Here is a 21,994-nt window from a genome sequence, read left to right as displayed (position 1 = left end):
ATTTAGCACCAACCGAGCTGAAACATCTATTTTCCAAATTTGCCGGCCTGTCAAGATAATAGCTACGTCAACATATTCATATTTGGCTGACTCTACAAGCGTGTTTCATTCTCTTGCGTGACGTTATCTCACATCCCTCCTGGACAGTCCCAAAGATCAAATAAACCCTATGTGGTAAAGTATGTGATGGTGGCTGAAAATAAATTTTATTTGTCACATCTTTGACATAAGCATTTGAACCAGATTCCCATGTAGATATTTAGTCTTTTAAAGTTAATTAAAGCGTCTGTAATCAATATTTTTGTGGTTCAAATGACGTGAAATGATGTGTAATGTAAAGGTTTGGATGCATGCTTATGGATTAAAAGTTTATTTTGTGTGCTTACATTTTTGTCTTGTATATAGAATAATGCTTAGTAACAGATTATATGAGCACTCAAAGCTGCACTTATCAGGACCTTTATATGGATAATGGATCAAATTACTGTGTAATGTGCAAGGTGTAGCACTTAGTGACAAGCCAACATACTGCGTGCGTCGGTAGTATGCAGTATGAAACTGTTAAATCGGTTTATTTTGCAGTATGCTAGGCCAGGCTAAGCCGGTCTCTGGTTTTTGGAAAGCGTAAGTGACCGTTGTTGTGAACGTTCCAGCGCTTTGCATTGTGGACACAGTAGACGAGGTAGACTGGTTCAATGGATACTGGAGATTTTTGCTTTTAACTGCATACTAAATGATACAGTTTGGCCAAATCAGTGTTTATCGGTGTTTTTTGCCCCCAAAGGCACTGGTTATGGTTAGGGTTAAAGTTGAGGTTAGGGTCAAGTGCCTTGAATGCAGCGGTCGGTGTGCTGCCTGGAAGGAGCAGTTGGGGGCAAAAAACACCATTGAGCCAAATCAGTACATACTGCTATGGTAGACGGTTTCGAATACAGCCATTGTTTTTGTTTTCTGTGCGGCAACTTTACTGATTTGGTTCACTCTTGCGGCTCTCATTAACATTGCTTTCGGCCACAGCAAGGCTGCTAAAAAAAAGTTATTGTACACTACCTGCCAAGGACCAAACAGCGGAGGGACAAAGTTAGCAAGTAGCTAATGAACTCATCAGAGCATTTAGCAGCTAAAGCTGTTTCCTTCAGGAGTTGGTGGAGACCAAACCAGAGCTAAAAGGAGACTCAATCAAGACTCCAAATTAATGCTAATATTGTTGTATCTATAGAAATAGTTTATATATAGTTTGTTCCAATGCTCACAAGTGGTAAAAAAATAAACCAAAAAATTCACTTTAAGTCACAAAGATAAAAGCCTGATTGTTGTGAGACTTGACTCCCTGAAGACCTAACTTGAAACCTGAAAGCAAAAAAATAAAAGTAGTTTTGACCTGCTGAAATGTGGGTATTAATGAGGATTAAATTAAAAACTGCAAAGCTCTGCAAAAGATTTTCTTGCTTACTATCAGCTCTTCTGTGATGGTGACATTTACAGGTACACAGTAAGAAACGTACCTCTCCTTTGTGGTGTAAATGCAGAGATGTGCCTGGAATGTTACTCTAATGTTTTTATTCAACATTGGAAAAAGAAATTCAATAACCAGCCTACCATACCAACCTGACATTCTATTAAGCTAATGTGGGCATTCATGCTGAATCCTGGCAGGAATATTATAAGCAAGAACAGCAGTTGGTAGATGGTATGATATTGCAATTATTAAGTTGGCATCCTCCTACTCTTGAATTACTTACAATATAACAGCAAGCAATGTCTCAGAGAAGTAATAATCATTTCGACAATTGCAATGTCAAAGCGTGATGGCAACAGCTGGTGAGTGGGTGGGTGCCCGAGATCAGGGGTAGAAATGTGCAGCTAAGATTGATACAATTTTGGGTGAGGCTTTATAGGCATGTATCTTAATGGAAACTCATCACTACAACACAAGAGAATTGTTATTCAGAGAAGTGTACATGCGTAAATGTAAGCTTGTGAGCAATAAGCATCAAGTCAAAGGTTCACAACAAGCAACAACGTTATCTGTTATGAATCTTTTACATGTTTGCTCTTTGCTGCATGTGTATAAATCTTATACCTTACATGTCTACAAATGCAGATATGCTTTACGGTTAGTCTAAACTCACCATAGAGGATGTTGATGAGGGAGACCGGCATGACCAGGATGCCTACGAGCATGTCCGCCACGGCCAGCGACCTTAGGAAGAAGTTGGTGGCGTTTTGGAGTTTCTTCTCCAGCGACACTGCCAAGATCACAAGGATGTTGCCACCAATTGTCAGTGCGATGATGACAAGTATGAGCAGCGCCGGCCAGTTCTTCTCTTTCATCACCGTCCTGGTGACAGACTCCTGGGTGAAATTGTCCAGACCTGCACTCATGGCTGCCGCACCTCCACCGCTGCCTCCAAGCCCGATCCCCCATGACAGGGTTTGGTTGAGGTCCAGGGGGTTGTTGCTTGGCCAAGCCATCCGACCTCCAACCTCCAGGGAAGAAGTGGTGGTGCTGAACCCGCCAAGAAGAGCCCTTGCTGGGCCGCCCATCCCAAAGAGAGACCCTTGGTGGTTGAAAGAGGCCTCCCCTGATTTTAATTCACTTTCTCCACCAGCAGGAAGAAGAAGGTAAAGAGAGAGATGTGCTCAGCATTGATCAAGACTTATTTAACGAGTTTTGAAGTGTGTAAATGAATGGTTAATACCAACAGAACACCATTAATAAGGATCTAGAGGAAGGGGAAAAACAGTAAGGAAGCAACTTCAGGGACGGGGAGTGACAGGGAAGAGGGGATTGGGAGGACCTGGCTAAAAGTGTTTTTGATTTTATATTGTATTCCAATAGTCTTGCTAGCTGCAAACAGCCTCAGATTGTTCCCTGAGCTTTGAATCTCCCATTTCCTGCCAATTCGTCATTGGCGACACGTTCTCAAGGTGTATGCTGAGCCAAAATGTCCCGTGTTGCTTTGTGGTGGATCAGTCACATCCACCTCTTGATGTGAATGAGAGTCTAAGAGTTTCTAAGTTGCTGAAGATTGGTTTACTAATATCCATGGCTGCTGTCTGCTGTGTGCCAGATCTTTCCTAGTTAGTTTGTGGATGAGTTTTCATTTTTATCATCTGCATTCAGTTGTAAATCTTGCTGCTGTGGTCTGTGGTATCCAAGGTGTTGCAGGTTACGTCTCTCAGGTCAGAGTTGATGATCAGGTTGATCTGTGGAAGAAACCAATGAAAACGAGATCAGATCATTTCTTTTGAACTTTCGGTTTGCGCATTTTGTATTCTTGAGTCATTCATCATCTACTCGTCATTCAAACTTTCCTCTCTTTCATCTTACTATCTCAACATCCTTCCCATCTTCCTCTATGAATGCATTGACCGTTCCTTCCATTTACACTTCTTTGTTGTTTTAAATCATCCCTTCCTTCAATCCTTTCATTTGTGACTTCTTTGGACTCTATTCCATTTTTCCATTGCTTTCCTTTATTCCTACTCCCTAACCTCCCTTAACTGCTTCTTCCCTTCCACCTCTCCTGCATTCCTTCCTCCCCCTCCAGCCAAATCTTATTTTTTCTTTCTTTGTGTCTTTCTTCCTCACAGCGATCCTTCCTTTACTAGCCTAATTTATGATATTGTCTGCACTCCTAATAAAAGTTAGGTAAAGAGAATGACTACCAGTATTAAACACTACAGTCATTTAAAATAAATTGAAGGAGATTAAATGAAACAGAAGCTTTTGATGTTTACACCCTCACATGGCAGTGTGTGTGCAAAAGTACTGGCTGTCCTCTCTATTTACCCTTTCCTCTCAGCGGCTTAGTGATTTAGTACCTCATAAATGTCTTCAAGGATACGGTATGTGGAGGAGTCAAAGTGTGCTGCATGTGTATGTATGTGTGTGTGTGTGTGTGTGTGTGTGTGTGTGTGTGTGTGTGTGTGTGTGTGTGTGTGTGTGTGTGTGTGTGTGTGTGTGTCTGTCTTTGCATGTAACAAACAGTAAGAAAGAATCTTTTTTTTGAATGTGTGGGCAAATGTTTAAGAATGAAAAGTGAATGTGTTTCCTTCTCCTTTGTGTCCATATGTGTGTGCGTTTGAGATAAAAAGCCAGCACATCTCCAGACAGACCCAGGCCTCCAGCTGAGGTAATTCAGTGGGCGGCGAGTCTATGATAATATGCAAGCAGAGCATAATAGCCATTCTGAGTGTGTGTACATATTTTACACATTGCTATAAGCACAATAACAAAATCCCCTGCTTTGCATTTTTACCATCTGTGTGGGCATGCCAATGTCTGTTTTATTTAATGTGAATCTATTGTATCTAAAGGTGCGTTTGAGTGTTTTTATTTCTCTCGTTTGTGTGCAAACATAACAAGTAATTCAGATTATTATTATTATTATTATTTATGTGTCCGGGCAGATACATTGTTAGTCCCAATACCTACATGAAACACGTTGGCATGACCCATATGAGCTTAAACAAAACTTATTTGTACGGCGGTTTTCTGATATGGAACCACTATTGACAGCCTCATTGTGATGACACTGTGCCCAGCTGTTGTTCAAGGAATAGTTACAGCGCGTATTGTGGCCAGCTGCGGTTATTCTTATTCTTTTCATGTTTTTCACTTATTTGTATTAATAACCCAGTAAGAAGAATGGACGGGAGACTTTCTTTGCATTGAGATGGATCGGGAAGACAACAGTGTTTCTCTGCCATCTGCCCACTTATTAACACAACAGACATCAGCGCAGCAACATTCTTCTTCTCTGTCTATTTTACAGGCGTATGAAAGTCGCACGGAACAACAGAAACTCCCAGAGGTTAAACCTTCTCTCTAGTCAAATCCATCCATCCATCTTCGTCCGCTTATCCGGTGTCGGGTCGCGGGGGGAGCAGCTCCAGCAGTCTGTGACTCTAGTCAAATAACTTCCAATAAAACAAACTTTGTGCAAGAAATGACACATAACTCCTCGTAAACCACAAATTATTACTTACTTTTTTACATTTGTTTGTATGTGGATTAATCAAACCAGATATGGCATGTTAACAAGTCAGGAAATTAATTTTTATTAGGAATAACCCCTTGAGATGTAGCATCTTGTTTTCAAGAGGGTCATTAAAGTCAGCTTTAGATGTTTTGTATTTTGGAACTTTGGAGACAGCCAGGTTAGCTATTTACCCAGGCCTCTAGGTGTATGCTAAACTTAGCTAAGCTAAGCCTGGCTCTAGCTCTAACACACAAAAAGGTGATTGCATTTGGTCTTTTCATCTAACTCTCAGAAATGAAGTGAAAAAGTAAATTTTTCGCTGGACAAAGCACCAGTGCCTCTGCAAAATAGCCTCGGGAAGGAACATGTTTTGGTGCAACATGTGTACGTTCAAAAGTTGTTTTAGTCGTGCAACAGAAAACTCAGATTGGACAGATATTCTAGCTAGCTGTCTGGATTTACCCTGCAGAGATCTGAGGAGCAGTTAACCATAGTCCTCAGAAATCCACCAGAGTTTAAAATTCCAACACAAAGAAAGCGGATGGTAATGGACATCCAGCCGAAAAGAAGGACATACGGCGAAATTTCCAGCGGCAATGGAGCAATCCCGGAAGTGGAAGGTTGTGGATATAGACCAGGTCATAAGAAAACAACACTGACGATGTTATGTGAACCACAGTCTCCGTTGTCAAAGTTGGACACAACTTCACATTGGGCTTTGGCTCAGTCCACTGGGGTCAGGATAATGGTCCTTTTCAGACACAGAAAGCTCACAGTCAAAGGCGTCTATATTTTCAGCCGATTAAAGGAGGCTGTGCAACACTTTCTGTCAGGATTTATTGATTATTTGTCTTGGCTGTGTCTCTGCTAGAAAAAATAGGACTTTGTGCAACAAAAAGTCAATAAAACAGTAGTGTGGTTGTTTTAAAAGGGAAGTCATTAATGATGCTGCTGTATGCATGATTCTAAATAATTGTAAACAATTAGGTCTGAGGAATTGTGTGTGGATGCACATTTAGGAATGTGTGTGTGTGAGTGTTTATTACCACCACAATGTTGAGTGTGTAATAAATAGGCTCCTTCCTATCGTCTCCTCTCCTCTCAAGGAGATCAGCGTAGTTCAACTAAACAGCACTGCAGGCGAGCCATTTAACCACTCTGATAAAGCAGACATACATCACAGAGAGATAGAGAGAAGACAAAGAGAGAGGAGTATAAGGAGGATGGGGTAGAAAGAGAGATGGAGGAGGAAGGATTGAATAGATAAAGGAAAAGTAGTCTCCACAACCTTCCACTTCCGGAATTGCTCCATTCCTACCGGAAATTCCGCCGGATGTCCTTCTTTTTGCCCGGATGTCTGTTACCTTCCGCTTTCTTTGTGTCGGAATTTTATACTCTGGTCAATTTCTGAGGACTATGGTTAACTGCTCCTCAGATCTCTGCAGGGTAAATCCAGACAGTTAGCTAGACTATCTGTCCAATCTGAGTTTTCTTTTGCATGACTAAAACAACTTTTCCACACATGTTCCACCAAAATAAGTTCCTTCCTAGGCTATTTTGCAGAGTCACCGGGGCTCTGTGCAGCCCATGACAATTGTGATTTCTCCCATCCCGGAAAGCTTAGTGGACTAGCCAGACCCTCCTCCCCAGTGCTGTGGAGGAAGGTCTGGCAATGCGAGTCTAAAGGAATAGGGATTGAGAAAAAAGGAAAGAGAAAGAGATGTAACTTTGACTCCACAGGACAGTCACTTGCTTTCTGACAATAATCGTATTTTCCCTTTTAAGGATATAGTTTTAAGCGTGGCAGGAAAACAACAGTTCAAAGGTTCAAAACAAAGATTACATGCAGCCCACAAAGTGAGTGCACGCGTGTCTGTTAGCTAACAAATCTCATCATGTATCCTGTAGACCATAATTGGTCTTGTGCTCGTAAAGCACTTCTGAGAGAGAGAGAGACACGGATACAGCCGGAGAGTCACAAAGGATCACACAGCAGAAGCCTAGTTAAGGCACTGATGTTGCCGCGGTCGCTTTGCTCTTCACCACAGGGACAAATTGCTGCCTCACTTATGTTTGTTGAAGCCATTTCTGCTCTGCGAGATAAAACAGTCGAGGGTGGCAAGGGGGAATGGGATAGAGGGATTTTCTTCTTATTAAACTGCTGCCCCACAGAGTCAAACAGCACAAACTGTTGTGGGTGTGAGGTTTAAAGCTTAACATTCACAGGTTTGTATTCCATATCCATACGCAACATCAGCTATAAATGTTGGTAAATGATTAAATACCAACTTCTGTGACAATAATACTTTGTATTGGGGCAAGAGATGATCTTTTTTGGGTTGTTTGGGTTGTCTTGATTATGACAACTTGGCATTAATCAAAGTGACATTACCAGAAGATGTATTTGTCATGACAACTTGAAATAAACAGAAAATCCACTTTCATTTTGTAATCATGACATGTTGACATAATGATTATTATAATTAGATGTGCAACATTAGAGACCAATTCTAGCACTTGGTCAGATAGATAGGATATTTTACAAAACTGGCTGTCATGACACTATTATGACAGTGTAATGGATAGATTCTTAGACCTCAAGTAAAGTGGTACCATTTTGATTTGTCATTAAGATATCATGAAGGATAAGTCTTAAGTAGTGCCATCGCACACCAAATTACTCCCAACTGTTACTGTTTACTGTATGGGTAACAGTTGGGAGTGTAAAAGCAGATCAGATGTAAACAAGGTCATTTGATGACAGGGGCTAGTCTGTTAGCATTTGACTGTCGGACAACTACCAATAGCACAGTATTTTATAGAGTGTTTGAAGTTTTTTTTTTTTATGGACACGTTTCAGTATGAAGTGATTACTGAAACTAATGTTTGTTGTCCTTTTAGCATTGTGTAGCATTGCTGTGTTTCTCTAGCCAGGCATTTTGATCAGAGTTGGTGGAGGTCTTTTGTTGGACCAACCCACACATTCATCTGATAATGATGATGGTCCTGTGATAATAGAACTGTAACTGTTTAGGTTCCAATTTAAGACAACAATACTGTGAGAAATGGCACAAAACGCCAGTGTTGTAGTCAAGACCACCTAACAAGAACAAGTCATCACCAAGAATTGTATCAAGACTGAGACAAAACTTTGAGGGGTTGAGACCGAGTCAAGACCAAGACCAACAACAGTAACAAAATTAAATGAGTCAAGTTATTGGGTGCATTTGAGACAGGACGTTTTACATCCAATCACAGTAATGATGTCAACCCATAACATTTGACAATGCACATGCAATTAAGTGATAATCCTGCAGTTGTGGTCTTGACCGGTCTTGAAATAAAATTCCTCTTCATCCGAGTAAAACTGCGGTCGATTCCGAGACGAGACCTTCAAAAAATGGTCCAAAGACCGGTCTCGAGTACTACAACGCTGCAAAACGCCTCTACAGAAGGTGCTGTGCTCTATTGCAAGTGCATCTTTGGAGCTCTTCTAGTCCCCAAATAGTGAAAACTCTGAGCACTTTATAGGCGTTACATACAAAATGTGAGTGTTTTACAAAGAGATTAAGGTGCAGAAAGAGAAACGGAAAAAAAGAAGGCACCAAATGTTAAGAGAGAGAGGAAGAGGGTGAGTGAGAAACACTGTCATCCCAATATCAGGAAATCTGGTCACTTACTTCTTCTAGCCTCCCGATCGATGTCTGACCTTTGTTGTTGTTTTCCATTACGGGCGGCAGTAACCCTTTCCGACGTTAACTCTCTCTTTTTTTCTCTCTCCCACCGTGTCAATGCCTTTGTCATCTGTCACTCCACACCTCTGGAGTGAGGGATAAGTGTCATCCATCTGTCTACAGAAAGAGGGAGAAGATAGAAGGAAAAAAAACGACTTCTGATGCTCTTTTCTGAAACATTTCAGATTAAAACTGAAGTTAAAAATGACTGAAAGCCTCCTGAAACCACAGTGGCTTCTACAAACACCCACACACCACAAACAACAACAACAACAACAACAACAACAACAACAACTGAATTTACCATTAATCTTCAGTACTTTCATCTAACACAGGCACACTGACAGTGAATAAGCACCCTCCACATCATGTTAGATTAGATACATATCCCTATTTGTAGCAGCAAGAAAAACCAGGAGAGAGCAAGAAAAACTGAATATATTGAAAAGTATACAGATGACAAATTATGCTAATGTTATTAGGAGTAACTGACAAATAGTGTAAATGTGTTGGATGGTTTTAGTATGCAAATCCATAAAATATTTTCCTGGAATGAAAACCATATTTCTATACTAACTATAGGAAAAATAATATGCAGTATTACCTTGAAAGAAAAGCTCAAATTAAACCCAAGTAAGAATTCATTTATTATTTCTTGGATTACTGGAAAATGTATTCCTCATATATGTTAAATGGTTTGTAGCCTGTGGACACATTTTTCAAATCCTAATCCATAAAATTTTCATGAAATTATTAAATTTGACACCATTTATGGTTGGCATTTTTTTCATTATTAGCCATTCAATGTATTTACAGGTACAATCTATAATAACCTTTCCATATACAGTAGTATCTTTTATCTTTAGTGGCAGAGTCCGCCATTACCGCCTTGGATTCAAATTGCCTACTTACGCATATCTACATCAGTTGTTCTTCTGTTGTAATTCTGACAAAGTAGCTGCCCAAGAAGTAATAAACTGCACCTGCTGTTTCCACGGTAACCATGGATGTCACCAAAATCAACCAAGACTGAAATTTTAAGGATTGCATTAGCAATTAATTGGGAGTAATTAATTCAAAGTGTGCCAATTTGAACAATGTCTTGGTTTTTTCCCCCCTTTAATCATGATCAAATTGCCTCTTGAAAATCATTAGGAAATGACGGACGTAAATATGTAGGCTACAAAAAACCTGATGTGGAGCGTGTTCCTTGATCAAATTAGTTTCTAAAGTTAGAGGATAATATCCCATCGTTTTGTACATCATTCTTTAAATCAACTGAAAAAAACAAACAACTACAGGTTACATGACTGACAGAAGAAGAATAGTAATGTGATATAGAACTGGCGCTGTGGTTGAATTTATACATTCACCTGTCGCAATTTCATCTCAGACATCTACTGTATGTTTTTCTTTTAAAAAAAAAATGGCACACTGACATGAGGGGTTTCAGAGCAATATTGTTCAACAAGCATCCAGAAAGGTTATACCTGTGTACAGAAAGTCCCATGTTGAATCCCTGGGACACTATTTGATGCAGGTCTGGCATAAACAAAAAACACACACCCGTGCCCTCGGTAGCAAGTGATTCCCACAAGAGCAGGTTGAGAGTATGGATTGTGTTGTACTGCCAGAAGGCACGAAGCCATCAGGGGCGGGGCTAGAAGGGGGAAATATATTTCCTATATTTCTAAGCAGATTTTCTATGCTGTATTCTGATCAAATGTTGTCGTCGTTGTCCCCCCCTGCCCCCGCTCCCCTGGATTATTGGTCCACGCTGTGCCGCCCCTGTAAGCTACAAGGCCACCTAATGGACTGCACAGATGGAGCGCCATTACAGGAACAAGAGGGATGGTTTAAGTGGGGTCTGTAGAGATTTGATGGAGAAGGGCAGAAAGAAAAGAAACAGGAAAACATACATACTAATCCAATAATTCTATACTTGCTTATCCCATGTAGGTCAGGCACACTACTATATTTAAAATATATTTTTATGTTACCCTTTTTAGCTGAATGCATTACAGTAGGGAGAAAAAGAGAAAATGTCTAATCTATTCTAAATCTAAATAACGTCACAAGTAGCAGTAAAAATTATACGAACAGAGACAAATTGATTCAAGAAAAAACAAGAAAAAAAACGACAAATATCTTCGGTGGCATGCAAGCACAAAGGAAATGCAATGAGGTATTAATCCTGGTGACACATCCTCTTGAATATATTCTCATTAAGGAAGACGTACTATTTCATTTAGCTGAAATTTCATATAACTAACTTGTGCAACAGTTTAATGTGAAACTACAGAGACTAGAGAGAGAATGCGTGGGACAAGTAATACAGTACAGCATGAGAGAGAGAGAGAGAGAGAGAAAGAAAGAAAGAGAGAGAGAGAGATAAAGAGAGAGAGAGAGAGGATGAATGAGTTTAAAGAGTCAAGTGTATTCTCATCTGGATGATGTAAAGGCCATTAACACAGTGCTGCACTGCTAATGTTATACCTCATAATCCCTCCATCTGTGTTTGTGTGTGTGTGTGTGTGTGTGTTTTTTTTGTGTGTGTGTGTGTTTGTGTGTATTACAGAGACAGAGGGGGGTTGGGTGAGTGAGTGACACTGTATTTCAAAGATATTGTGTCAGCCAACTGCTGTAGAGGAAGAAAGAAAGAAAGAAAGAGGAAGATTTTGAAAAACAATGTGCAGCACAGTAAAAAAGATGCAGCTCTGGATGTGTGGGTGCGTGTGTGTGTGTGTGTGTGCGTGTGTGTGTTTATGTATACCATTATACACAGAACACACATACACAGCCAAAGAGAAGAAAGTCGAGCTTCTATGTGCTGCGGAGAGAGATAGAGAGAGACAGACAGAGAGATACAGACAGAGAGGAAAGGAAAGACTGTAAATGTCAAAGATTCAAAGGAGGAAAATGATAGATGATGACAAAGCCAGAGGGACAGACGGAGAAGGAGAATGGAATTGCCCTAAAAGGCTTTTACTAAAGAATGAAAAGTGAGTGAGAAAGCAGAGTTAAGAGATAAATGATTAAGAAGAAAACACTGTGTAAATAAAGCAGAAAGTGAGGTGGAGGAGTTCAAAGGGAAGAAGGGAGGACAGAAGGGTGGAAGAAAGGAAAGAGAGAAAAAGGATGGGGGAAAAAAGGTACGGAACAGGGAGGAAAAGCAAGTAAGAAACGAACAAAAGATGGAAGCAATGAAGGAGCAAAGAAAGAAGGAAAGAAGGATTGAATAAAAGACAAGATGAAAGAGAAGAAAACATTAACTAAAATGAACGAGGAAGGAAAAACAAAGAGAAAGCAGGGAGGAAAAAACTTGACCAATGAAGGAGGAGGGAAGAAGATTCTGCACAGACAAAAACATTGTCTTTACTTCTACCTTGCATGCTCAAACAGCCGTGTCTCCTAAAAATGACATCCCGATACAACTAAACTGAATTCTGAATTACATTTTGAAGCGAAACATAATTTGTTTGTTCATGTTTTCCTTTTACGTATCACAAATACGTTTCTAATCAAAGTCTGGGTTCAAAGTTCACGAAGGGAATGATGAGACAAACAAACACGGGACCTTCACCCAGGAGACTGCTGTCCATGTCCATATTTTGTGGACTAAATTTAACCGTAATCTCTGCCGAAACGAGCGGCAGCTCGCAGTGCTCGGTACCCGGCTCAAAGTCACCCATTTACGGCTGAACACATCTACTAACTGCTGCTGATACGACCAAGCTCTGTAGCGGCTTAAACAACTAGCAACTGCCGCTCAGCGTCATGGAGCTCGTAGACAGCTGGTGTCACGTGACCAGCCGGCGGTCTGGATAGCATGCGTTTTGGTGTGCATACATTTTTGTACAATATGATACGGACCAGTTCATGAGAATGCGTTGGTCTGGGAGACAGGGCTGGCTACAAACAGCGCCTCCCACTTTGATTCTCTATTATAAAATGCATGATGTGACAAACCACAGGAGCCAAATCTACCAAAACTAAATTAATTCTCGATCATGGAAACATCAGGTGAGGAAGTTATCTCACCGTTTACTAGCTGTTCTGTTTTTTTTCTCAGCACTTTTTGTTCAGCCTTTATAATTTTACAGCAGAGTTGTGGTGAGATTTCTTTTCTTGTCTGCTGTTTCCAAGGCCAAGAAGTTTTTAAGCCAGCATTTGACAAGAAGTCCATAAAGTGCTCTACAACTCCACGACAACTAGGCAAAATAATGTAATATGATCAAAAACACTACAACATCTAGAAATGGACCTTGTGGTGAGACTGTTTTCTCTGGATTAGCATTTAAATGACGAGAAGCAACAGGATCTAAATTAGGGGAAATAAACATTAGAATACATTTACATTACCACTGCAGTAAGACACAGGCTACAAATTGCCTCAACGGTGGCCTCCCTGTTAATTTGACAAAGACATACTGATGTTTAACTAGTGCCTTTATAAGTTCATACAGCTGGAGTCCCACTGTGTAATTGGTATTCTTAACCCCACAGGGAGTAAAGGAGTTATGGAGGGAGGAATGGGGGAGAAATAGGAAAATGTCACTCAGAGTCGATAAGGGAGGTAATGAAAATGGAGCATTGTTCATTGCTATCAGCACTACTTGTGGTGGAATTTCCGGAAAATCTATGTTGTGAAGTGAGTTCAAATACCTTGGGGTTTTGTTCGCGACTGAGGGACAATGGAGCGGGAGATTGGTTGGAGAATCGGCGCAGCGGGGGGCGGTATTACATTTAATTTATCGCACCGTTGTGACGAAAAGAGAGCTGAGCCAGAAGGCAAAGCTCTCGATCTATGCAGACTATATCTTTCTTATTTTTATTTTACTTATTTATCATTTATTGTGGTAATTTGTATTGTAAAGAATTCTGTATTATCTACCAAATGCATATGTGGTATTGCAGAGATGAGGATCTTTCCCCTCACATATACAGTATTTTTGTTAGGATGGAAGACATCTATGGACTGCTATTCTATGTGTAGACTTGCCCTTGATACTTTACTGTACCATCAATACTGTATCATCAAAATGTTAATTTGCGACATATTGTATGACTGCACTTGATAATAAGAAATAAAGGAAGTTCAAAAAAATAAATAAAAACTTGCATTGCTTAAAGGTCAGCTAATGTATTGGTTGTAAGAGAAAAAAAGTAGGGATGTAGTGTGCAGTATGGTACCCTGCTACCTAAAGGCGTGTGTGAAATATTCATGCAGCAGCAGGTTTAACATTTCTGGAGGTCGTGGTGGACGGACAATATTTCAGAAGGAATTTAATTCATTTTTAAGCCGTTATAAAATTTGTCTGATCCATTCATGCTCCGAGCCATCATTATAATTTATTTAACAGTTGCACTTCCATCTACATTTATCATATAATTTATTCATTGACAAAAACAAGTTCAGCTTGGAATGAATGCAAATGCTGTTTTCGTAGTGTTTGAGGAAATTGGACCGCATTTTGCTGCCCAGCTTTTCTAATGTGTGTGGTTGTTATGATTCACAGATGAAATACAGATTGAAGCTCAGAGACTTTTTCAAATCTTGGCGGAAGTCACTTTTCAATTAACAACAGAAATACTGTGTTTAACATTAAGAAATTGGATTTATTACCTCTTGCAGTTGGGTGAGTACTAACTCTCCCCTCACATCCTGTCCACAACCAACAATCAACCTGAGTTTCTTTTAATAATGCACACCATCAGGGGTGGAGCCAGAAGTTGTAAACATTCAGGGCTCATTCCAAACCTACGAAGGGTCCGGGGGCATGATCCATTTACGGCAGTTACTATGCACTATTTTTCAAGCCATTTGATAATAGAATGGCTAAACTTCTGCACATCATTTAGGAAATACATGATAGTTACCAAGAAAAAGAATCATCCTGATGGGCCTACATCCTGTTTGGAATCTAATTGTTCTCCAACTGTCTTCATCATTCTGAAGCCAGAGCACAACTAATGTTAGGATGACTAATTTTCACGTCTGCCACCTAAAAAGAGGAAAACATTGTCTGATGTTACTATTTTTATGGTAAGAATTTGGCATAAACAGCATTACTAATCTTGAAACTTATTTTTAGTAGAGTTCACCGAAGGAATGAGCGATATTTCCGCACTTTTGCTCCATTGATTTGCTAGTCCAGTCAGAGAAACGGGAAGGGAAAATGACACAAAGTTAAGTTATTTTAAAAACCTAAAAGATTTGGGGCTCGAGCCCCAGAAGCCACCCCCTCGCTCCACCTCTGCACACCATCTTTACTTACTATAACCAAATATTTTTCTTTGCCTGAGGTTTGAATGTAACTTTATTTATGCAGATACCTAGTTTAGTATCTGTCCACAAAGTATAAAAACGCCAAATTCTGCGTTAGGAGGCAGGTTGGGGTGGTCGGAGGGTCAACCAAACACAAAACTTTCACTCAGGAGACCAGGGCTTGTGTCCCATGTGAACCTAAAAAACAAACTCATTTTCATTCATCATTTTGAAACTAACTAAGTTTTACCTATGAGTTTTACGAACCTTAGTCCATGACGCAATGACATCATATTTTGTACTCATTTTAGTAGGTTTTACATGATTCATTTTAAGCCAATCCTTGATGTTTTACTAACCCTGACTAACTATTATTTGTGTTGCCTAAACTTAACTAGTTCTGTTTTTTTACATTTACTAAGTGTTTAAAACTGCCTGTTACGTTAAATAGAAGGGTTACATGATTACAGTTACAAGATTAAACCACGCGGCCGTATGTGTTGTTTTGTGAGCCTTTGGAAACCAACCTATAATGTTTAGGTGTGAGGATGTGTTATTTCCAAACTGGGACAAAATAAGATCTATGGCTTTAAAAAAAGCTATAGTGGGATCAACTACAACATATCACAACTATAACTATAGCATTTTTATACAGTGTTTGGTAGGCGAGCAAGGGAAGAGGTTGTGGAGGAGATAATGGAAAGATTGGTTTTGGTAATGGTATAGATTTTGTAGTTGTTGGTAGTACTGACTCAGTGGCACAGCTGGGTATGGCAAAAGCATGTTGTTGGCCCAAAAATGGCACCCGGCATGTTGAGCACAGTTTGCTCCACTACGCACAGTGTGATCCCTGAACATTTAAAGTCTTGTTTCATCTTTTGAATTATTTTCCTGCAATTTTTGCCTTTGTTGTGTCCCCGTCTTTCCAAATGCCAATGAGCAGTTGGCTTTGTTTGTCCAACAATACAGATGCAGTAGTAAAATGGTTGCTGTTGTTATGTTAGTTATAGTCATCTTTGTTGTGATTCAACCACACATCTCTACTATCATTTATTTATTTAGCTCAACCTGAGCACAGAGCTCATCCCCAAAGCTTCAGCAGTGGTAAAAGGGCCATATGTTGGCTGTTCTACAAACTGTGCCGGCAGGTTTTCTGAATTCATATTATTATTTTAGGTCTGTTAGTTTGTGCACACCTTGACTGTATCTGTCTGTAACTGTCTCAGTCTGTCTCTGTGTCTTCTCTTTCTTTCTCTCTCTCCGTATCTTTGCCAATAAAACAGACACTACTGACTGATTTTGCTTTGATTAAAAGTTATGATTCTGCAGAGTTGAAGGGAGAGACAAAAAGGGCAAGTGGAGAAGTGTGCACAAAACACTTTCTGTTCCGACTTTTTTGTGAGTGTATATGTGTGTGTGTGTGTGTATTTATGTTTGTGTGTCCATATTCCCCTGTGTGCTGCTGTCAAAAATTCCATTAAAGCACAGTTGTTGTGCCAACAGCAACACCATAAGCACAACAATTGATGCTCTGGGCGGCGAGCAGAGCGGGTCGTGAAATACAGGAAATCAATGAGAAATTTTACCTTTTTATAAAATTTTATAAATGTTTTTGGTTTTTACTTGATGCAATTCCAGCCAATGTTCCTCTTAACTACAGAGTCCTAAAGGAAGGATGAGCCATCATTGGTCCTTGATAGCATATTGGTGTTGCCAAACCAAATTATTCTTTCCCTGGTAATCTTTTGCCCAATTACACCTAACTGTAAACTACTGTATTATATACTTTAAGTCAAGTGACTTGACAGAAGTTAATTTACTGTTTAATTCACAATTAGTGTCACTAGTGTAAGTGTCTTAATAGATGTTTTGAAGCTGCACTGATGAGCAATTTTATATTGACAATGGAGGAAATGATGTGTGATGTAAACGAGGGTTGCTCGTAGTGACGAACCCACAGGGAATTACCCCCGACTGCAGTTTCCGTTATCGGTACGCAGGGTGTTAGCGTCTTTCAGCTCATTGTTTTGGTTTTGCAAACCGCAACTTTTATGTTTTGAATCTCTCGCCGCTCTCATTGAACCCGCTTCAAGCTACCATCAGCAGCTGTTATTTTAACAAAAAAAGCTCTGATAACGCATTGGGCAACCTATCCAGAACCACATAACCAACAGAAAAATTTAGCAACTAGCTTGTTAACATAGCGGAGCATTTAGCAGCTAAAAAGCCAAATATTTTCTACAGGAGTTGGTGGAGCCCAAAACAGAGCTGAAAGGAGAAGGAATATCGGACTTAAAATCATTAATTTATTTTTAAAATAAATGTCTGTTAAGTCGCTATGGCTGAACGAGGTAACAATTCAATTCAATTCATTTTATTTATAGTATCAATCATAACAAGATTTATCTCAAGACACTTTGCAGATAGAGTAGGTCTGGACCACACCCTATAATTTTATAAAGACCCAACAATTTCCCACGAGCAAGCATTTACTGCAACAGTGGCGAGGAAAAACTTCCTTTTAGGCAGAAACCTCGAGTGGTGAGGAAAAACTTTTGTGTCTTTTTGTTGCTGTCGGTTGGGACACAGACACTGATACAGATATAAAGAAATATGATTCATGGTATTAATAATATAATAATTGTAGCAACTGGAATGATGAACAGTGGCAATTATAGTAAAAATAAAGATAGTGGAACTATGACTAGAAATAATAGTTGTAGCAGTTCAGGGCGTGGCTTGGCATAGTAGGGTTTATCGCACAATGATTCAGCCTATGGCCCAATGATGAAAGCTCTTGCATATGCAGTACGAACTGGGTGTCTGTGGCGACATTACTGGAAAAAAACACAAGCTGTGCACAGCTGGTGAAGCGTTTTCCGTTGCCTGGCAGTGACTGGTCCGCCAGAGAGGGTAGACGGATAAAATGCAGCAGACTTGCTGAAGTGTGTAAAATGCCAAATGGCATTTTTCCGGATTTTTCAGTCTCTGCTAGTGACCGAACAAAGAAAAGAGCAATGACTACAGACAGTACAACTTTGAGATTGTTACTTTAAATAACTAGAAACATGACTGCAAATGAATACTTGCAAATAGACAACTCTTTGCTAACATGATCGCCATATTTACTTTATAATCAGTATTGACATCAGTATTGTGTTTACAGTATGTTCTGCTACCCATATGTTTTTCTGATTAAATGTCTTCTCAAGAATTTAATTTTTCATTTATACGTGGTGACTTTTTTGTATCTGTGGTAATTTAGCAAATTCATTGCGGAGAACAGAACACCCACACTAAGTTTAAACAAAGCAATCAGGACTTTTCCTGTTCTGTATCGGGAAAGCAATAAAGGCAGTGGCTCCCCTGTGGGAACTATGTTGTGACTAACACTGTGGAAAATGAAAGAGGCTGTCGGCTGAGTTGATTTCACACCACAGTGAACACCATGTGCAAAAAAAAAAATAAAATTATTAAATAAATAATTTGAATTTGAAGATGTGAGATTGAAGGTAAAATATGCTCAAGTGCGTGTATGTCTGTGTGCGTTTGTTGACTCTAGTGAATAGCAATATTACAGTATATTACTACAGTGTGAATTGTGATACACACTTTTAGTAGCATTTCTGTCAACATGATGTCAACTCCGGCTGGTGGTTGACAATTGGAATTAAACGCATAGGGGAAAGAAACATATTACATGCAATATACAGGAACATGATCTGTTTCTGTTATTACATTTTCAGATTCAGTTTATTTATTTATTTTTGGGGGCATTTTAGGCCTTTTATAAATCGGAAAGCTGAAGACAAGAAAGAGGGAGAGAGAGGGGGAATGACATGCAGTAAAGGGCCGCGGGTCGGAATCGAATCCGCGGCCCTTTACGTTGCTGCGAGGACTGAGCCTCTGTATAAGGGGCGCACCCCTGAATTAGATTCAGTTTAAATAGATAGCCTATTCTGAGACACTTCATGCATCAGGTAATGTAAGCTATATGGGGCTTGAGGGCTGGGGTTGGTGAGAGCTTTTATTGGTGCTGAGACGCTCCGAAAGGATCAAGGATACCATTACTTCCTGTTGAGCCATCTGGGCTTGTTGTGGTCGTCAATGAAATGTCTGTGATGGGCAATAAAACAGAGGAAAACGTCACATGGAGTATATTATTCAACTCAAGAAATCTGTTAACTGTTTATTTTCTTGATGTAAGTTGACTGTAATTCCCCCAGGCTTGTCAAGTTGATGTTTTGTCATGTGTTGTTACGCACCAACTCACACACAACGTGATGTTGCATACATTGCTACAGCTACGAATGAATACTGAATATTACAGTGAGAAAAACTAAAAAACAAACCAAACTAAACTAAATATAACATTGTTTTGTCCTAGCAATGTAATTGGTCAAAGACCTGTTCCAGCTGTGCCCTTAATACCCACAAAGCATGGTTTTCCATCCTGGAATGTAAATACAGCACATTTCCTACAGGGCTATTTACAACACACCAGATGGCGTCCAGTTGTGGCTTATGTACGTACATGTAGAGTGTGTGTGTGTGTGTGTGTGTGTGTGCGTGCGTGCGTGCGTGCGTGCGTGCTATACAAGTCTGAAGGTTTCAGCAATCTGATCAAAAACCCGCCCCAGATTTTCAGCTAATGCTATATATTAAATATATATAATATTACTTTACTTTTACCAGAATCTTAGATTCTGTGACTTGACTATGAAGTACATATTTTATAGACTCACAGCTCCAATTCTGATCCAATCACATTGAGCTGTGATTAAAACTCGCGGGCAGCTGAAACTGTCTATTAACATAGAATGAGACACTGAAAGCCAAATTAAATATTGACCTTTTCTGTTTCACAGCCAACCAGACTGAATTAAATTACACAGTGGGTAAGTTTGTACAACAGACTGTAAAATGAAGAAAATCTAATTCTGTGAAACCCAAGGAAACAAAAGTGCATAAGTTGGCTTTTCAAACCATCCGTCATCACTCTTTCCAATCATCTTTCCGTCTCTCTATCCTCATGCATGTCACAGACAAACCTATGATGATGATTAGATTTTTATAGATTTTAATTGTAATAAAACATTATGTAAAGTCGTTAGAGACAGGATGCCAAAAAATAATCACATATTGGTGAATGCATGTACAGTACACACTCATTAACATATAAGCATACTTTGCTGCAAGACACTAAAGAATTCCAATTAATTATTCTCTCTCTCTCTCTCTCTCTCTCTCTCTCTCTCTCTCTCTCTCTCTCTCTCTCTCTCACACACACACACACACACACACACACACAGGCAGGCATATGTATATAAGCAAATATGTAATATGCAAATATGTAATATATATATATATATATATATATATATATATATACACTACCGATCAAAAGTTTGGGGTCACTTAGAAATTTCCATTCCACTCCATTATAGACAGAATAGCAGCTGAGATCAGTTGCATTGCTTTTTTAACCAGGGCAGCAGTTTTCAGATTACATTATGTTCTTACATAATTGCAAAAGGGTTCTCCAATGTTTTCTCAGTTAGCCTTTTAAAATGATATCAGATTATGAAACAGAATGTGCCTTTGGAACAGTGGTTGAATGGTTGCTGATAATGGGCAATGTAGATATTGCATTAAAGATCAGCAACTTCTTTCTACAACCCTTTTGCAATTATGTAAGCACATAATGTAATCTGAAAACTGCTGCCCTGGTTAAAAAACCAATGCAACTGATCTCAGCTAGTATTCTGTCTGTAATGAGTGGAATGGAAATTTCTAAGTGACCCCAAACTTTTGTGTATATATATATATGTGTGTGTATATATGTGTTGTATGTAAAATTGTAATGTTTTCTTCTTCTTCTATACAGATGCAAACACATCTTAGCTTCTTGTTTTGTTAACAAAGTTTGGATTAATCAGGGCTATGCTATGCAGGAGAATGACAACACTGATAAGCCTTCGAAAACACAGCGTCATGCAAATCTCTTGCCTGAGTTAATAAGTAATTTGCATCATTTGCACAAGGTGATGCAGCTTCAGCTAGAAGTAGTGAGCAGGGTGAGATCTTTGGAATGTGGGAGCCAATAATCTTTGATGATTTATTGAATGTGCGCTGCACTGTTTTTGCGTCTTTAATGTTGCATGCTGCCGTAACAAACTGTTACGGATGAGGTGAATATGCTGTCAATGTTGGCTTTGTAAAACCTTTTTTATTTTTTGAGCTGTCTTTAGAAAAGCATTGTCTTTCTGGGCAGTCAGTAATGGTTATGGGTTCAATTTGATTGAAACCTGTTTGACTGCTCATGTTTCTTGGACTGTTTCTTGCACTTAATGTAACTCAGTGAGTAGCATGTTACTGATAGCAATGATGGTGAAAACTTTGAGAATAAAACCTGACTGATCCTCTAACTAAGCTACATAGTGCATTTTAAGGTGGAATCAAATGTAACAGATGCCTGATGCAGCAAGTGGTTACAATTCAAGTTACACAGTTCAACACAATCTATAGATGACGCAAATCTTGGCTTACACAACCGTCAATTCAGCACAATGTGAGAAGGCCTTGGCTTTTATTCAGCATTAACGTAACCAACAGTGAGCAAGTGAAAGGAAGAAAAATGTGAGTGTGTGTGTGTGTGTGTGCTTGTGTTTTGTACAATTTGCTCCAAGCCCAAAGAGAGCTTTTCTTCTACCAAACAAACCAGAAGGATACAAGCTCTTTTGCTTAGACTTTTAGAAGACATGTGATTATGTAGTGTGAGTGTGTATATTTGAGTGTGTGTCATGTACATTGTGCAGAGAAAGCTTATCTGCTCACAAACAAGCTGCAAGTTTAGACTTTTCACGCTAATTCTGCTGTAAACACCTATCCCTGTGTGTTAAAGGGGCAGAAGGTAAGACTTATAAAACTAACTTTCTGTCATATATGCTGAAACCGACCCTATGTTCAAGTAGAACTACATGAAGCTGGTAATTAAAAAAAGA

The 21,994-nt window shown here is 39.4% G+C and overlaps 1 protein-coding gene across 3 annotated transcripts in view; it reads right to left on the bottom strand.

The window, feature by feature from the left end:
• The window catches only part of htr2cl1 (5-hydroxytryptamine (serotonin) receptor 2C, G protein-coupled-like 1), a 130,061-nt gene that overhangs the window by 21,745 nt on the left and 86,322 nt on the right, over nt 1-21,994 (bottom strand). Inside the window, exons 3-4 of one of the 3 annotated variants that reach the window (XM_028564170.1) lie at nt 8,669-8,839; nt 2,133-3,210 (exon numbers count right to left, since the gene is read on the bottom strand). In XM_028564170.1, coding sequence (XP_028419971.1) covers nt 2,133-2,547 — 415 coding nt within the window. In that variant the 5' untranslated portion in view covers nt 2,548-3,210; nt 8,669-8,839. Of the gene's footprint in view, nt 1-2,132; nt 3,211-6,034; nt 6,210-8,668; nt 8,840-21,994 lie in introns of those variants that run through there. The other 2 variants (XM_028564172.1, XM_028564173.1) reach the window with 2 other exon arrangements.

The sequence above is a fragment of the Perca flavescens genome, chromosome 19, assembly GCF_004354835.1.
Source record: "Perca flavescens isolate YP-PL-M2 chromosome 19, PFLA_1.0, whole genome shotgun sequence".
In the NCBI taxonomy this organism is placed as follows: domain Eukaryota; kingdom Metazoa; phylum Chordata; class Actinopteri; order Perciformes; family Percidae; genus Perca; species Perca flavescens.
Note: the sequence above shows the minus strand (reverse complement) of the source record. Positions and strands in the feature narration are given on the sequence as shown.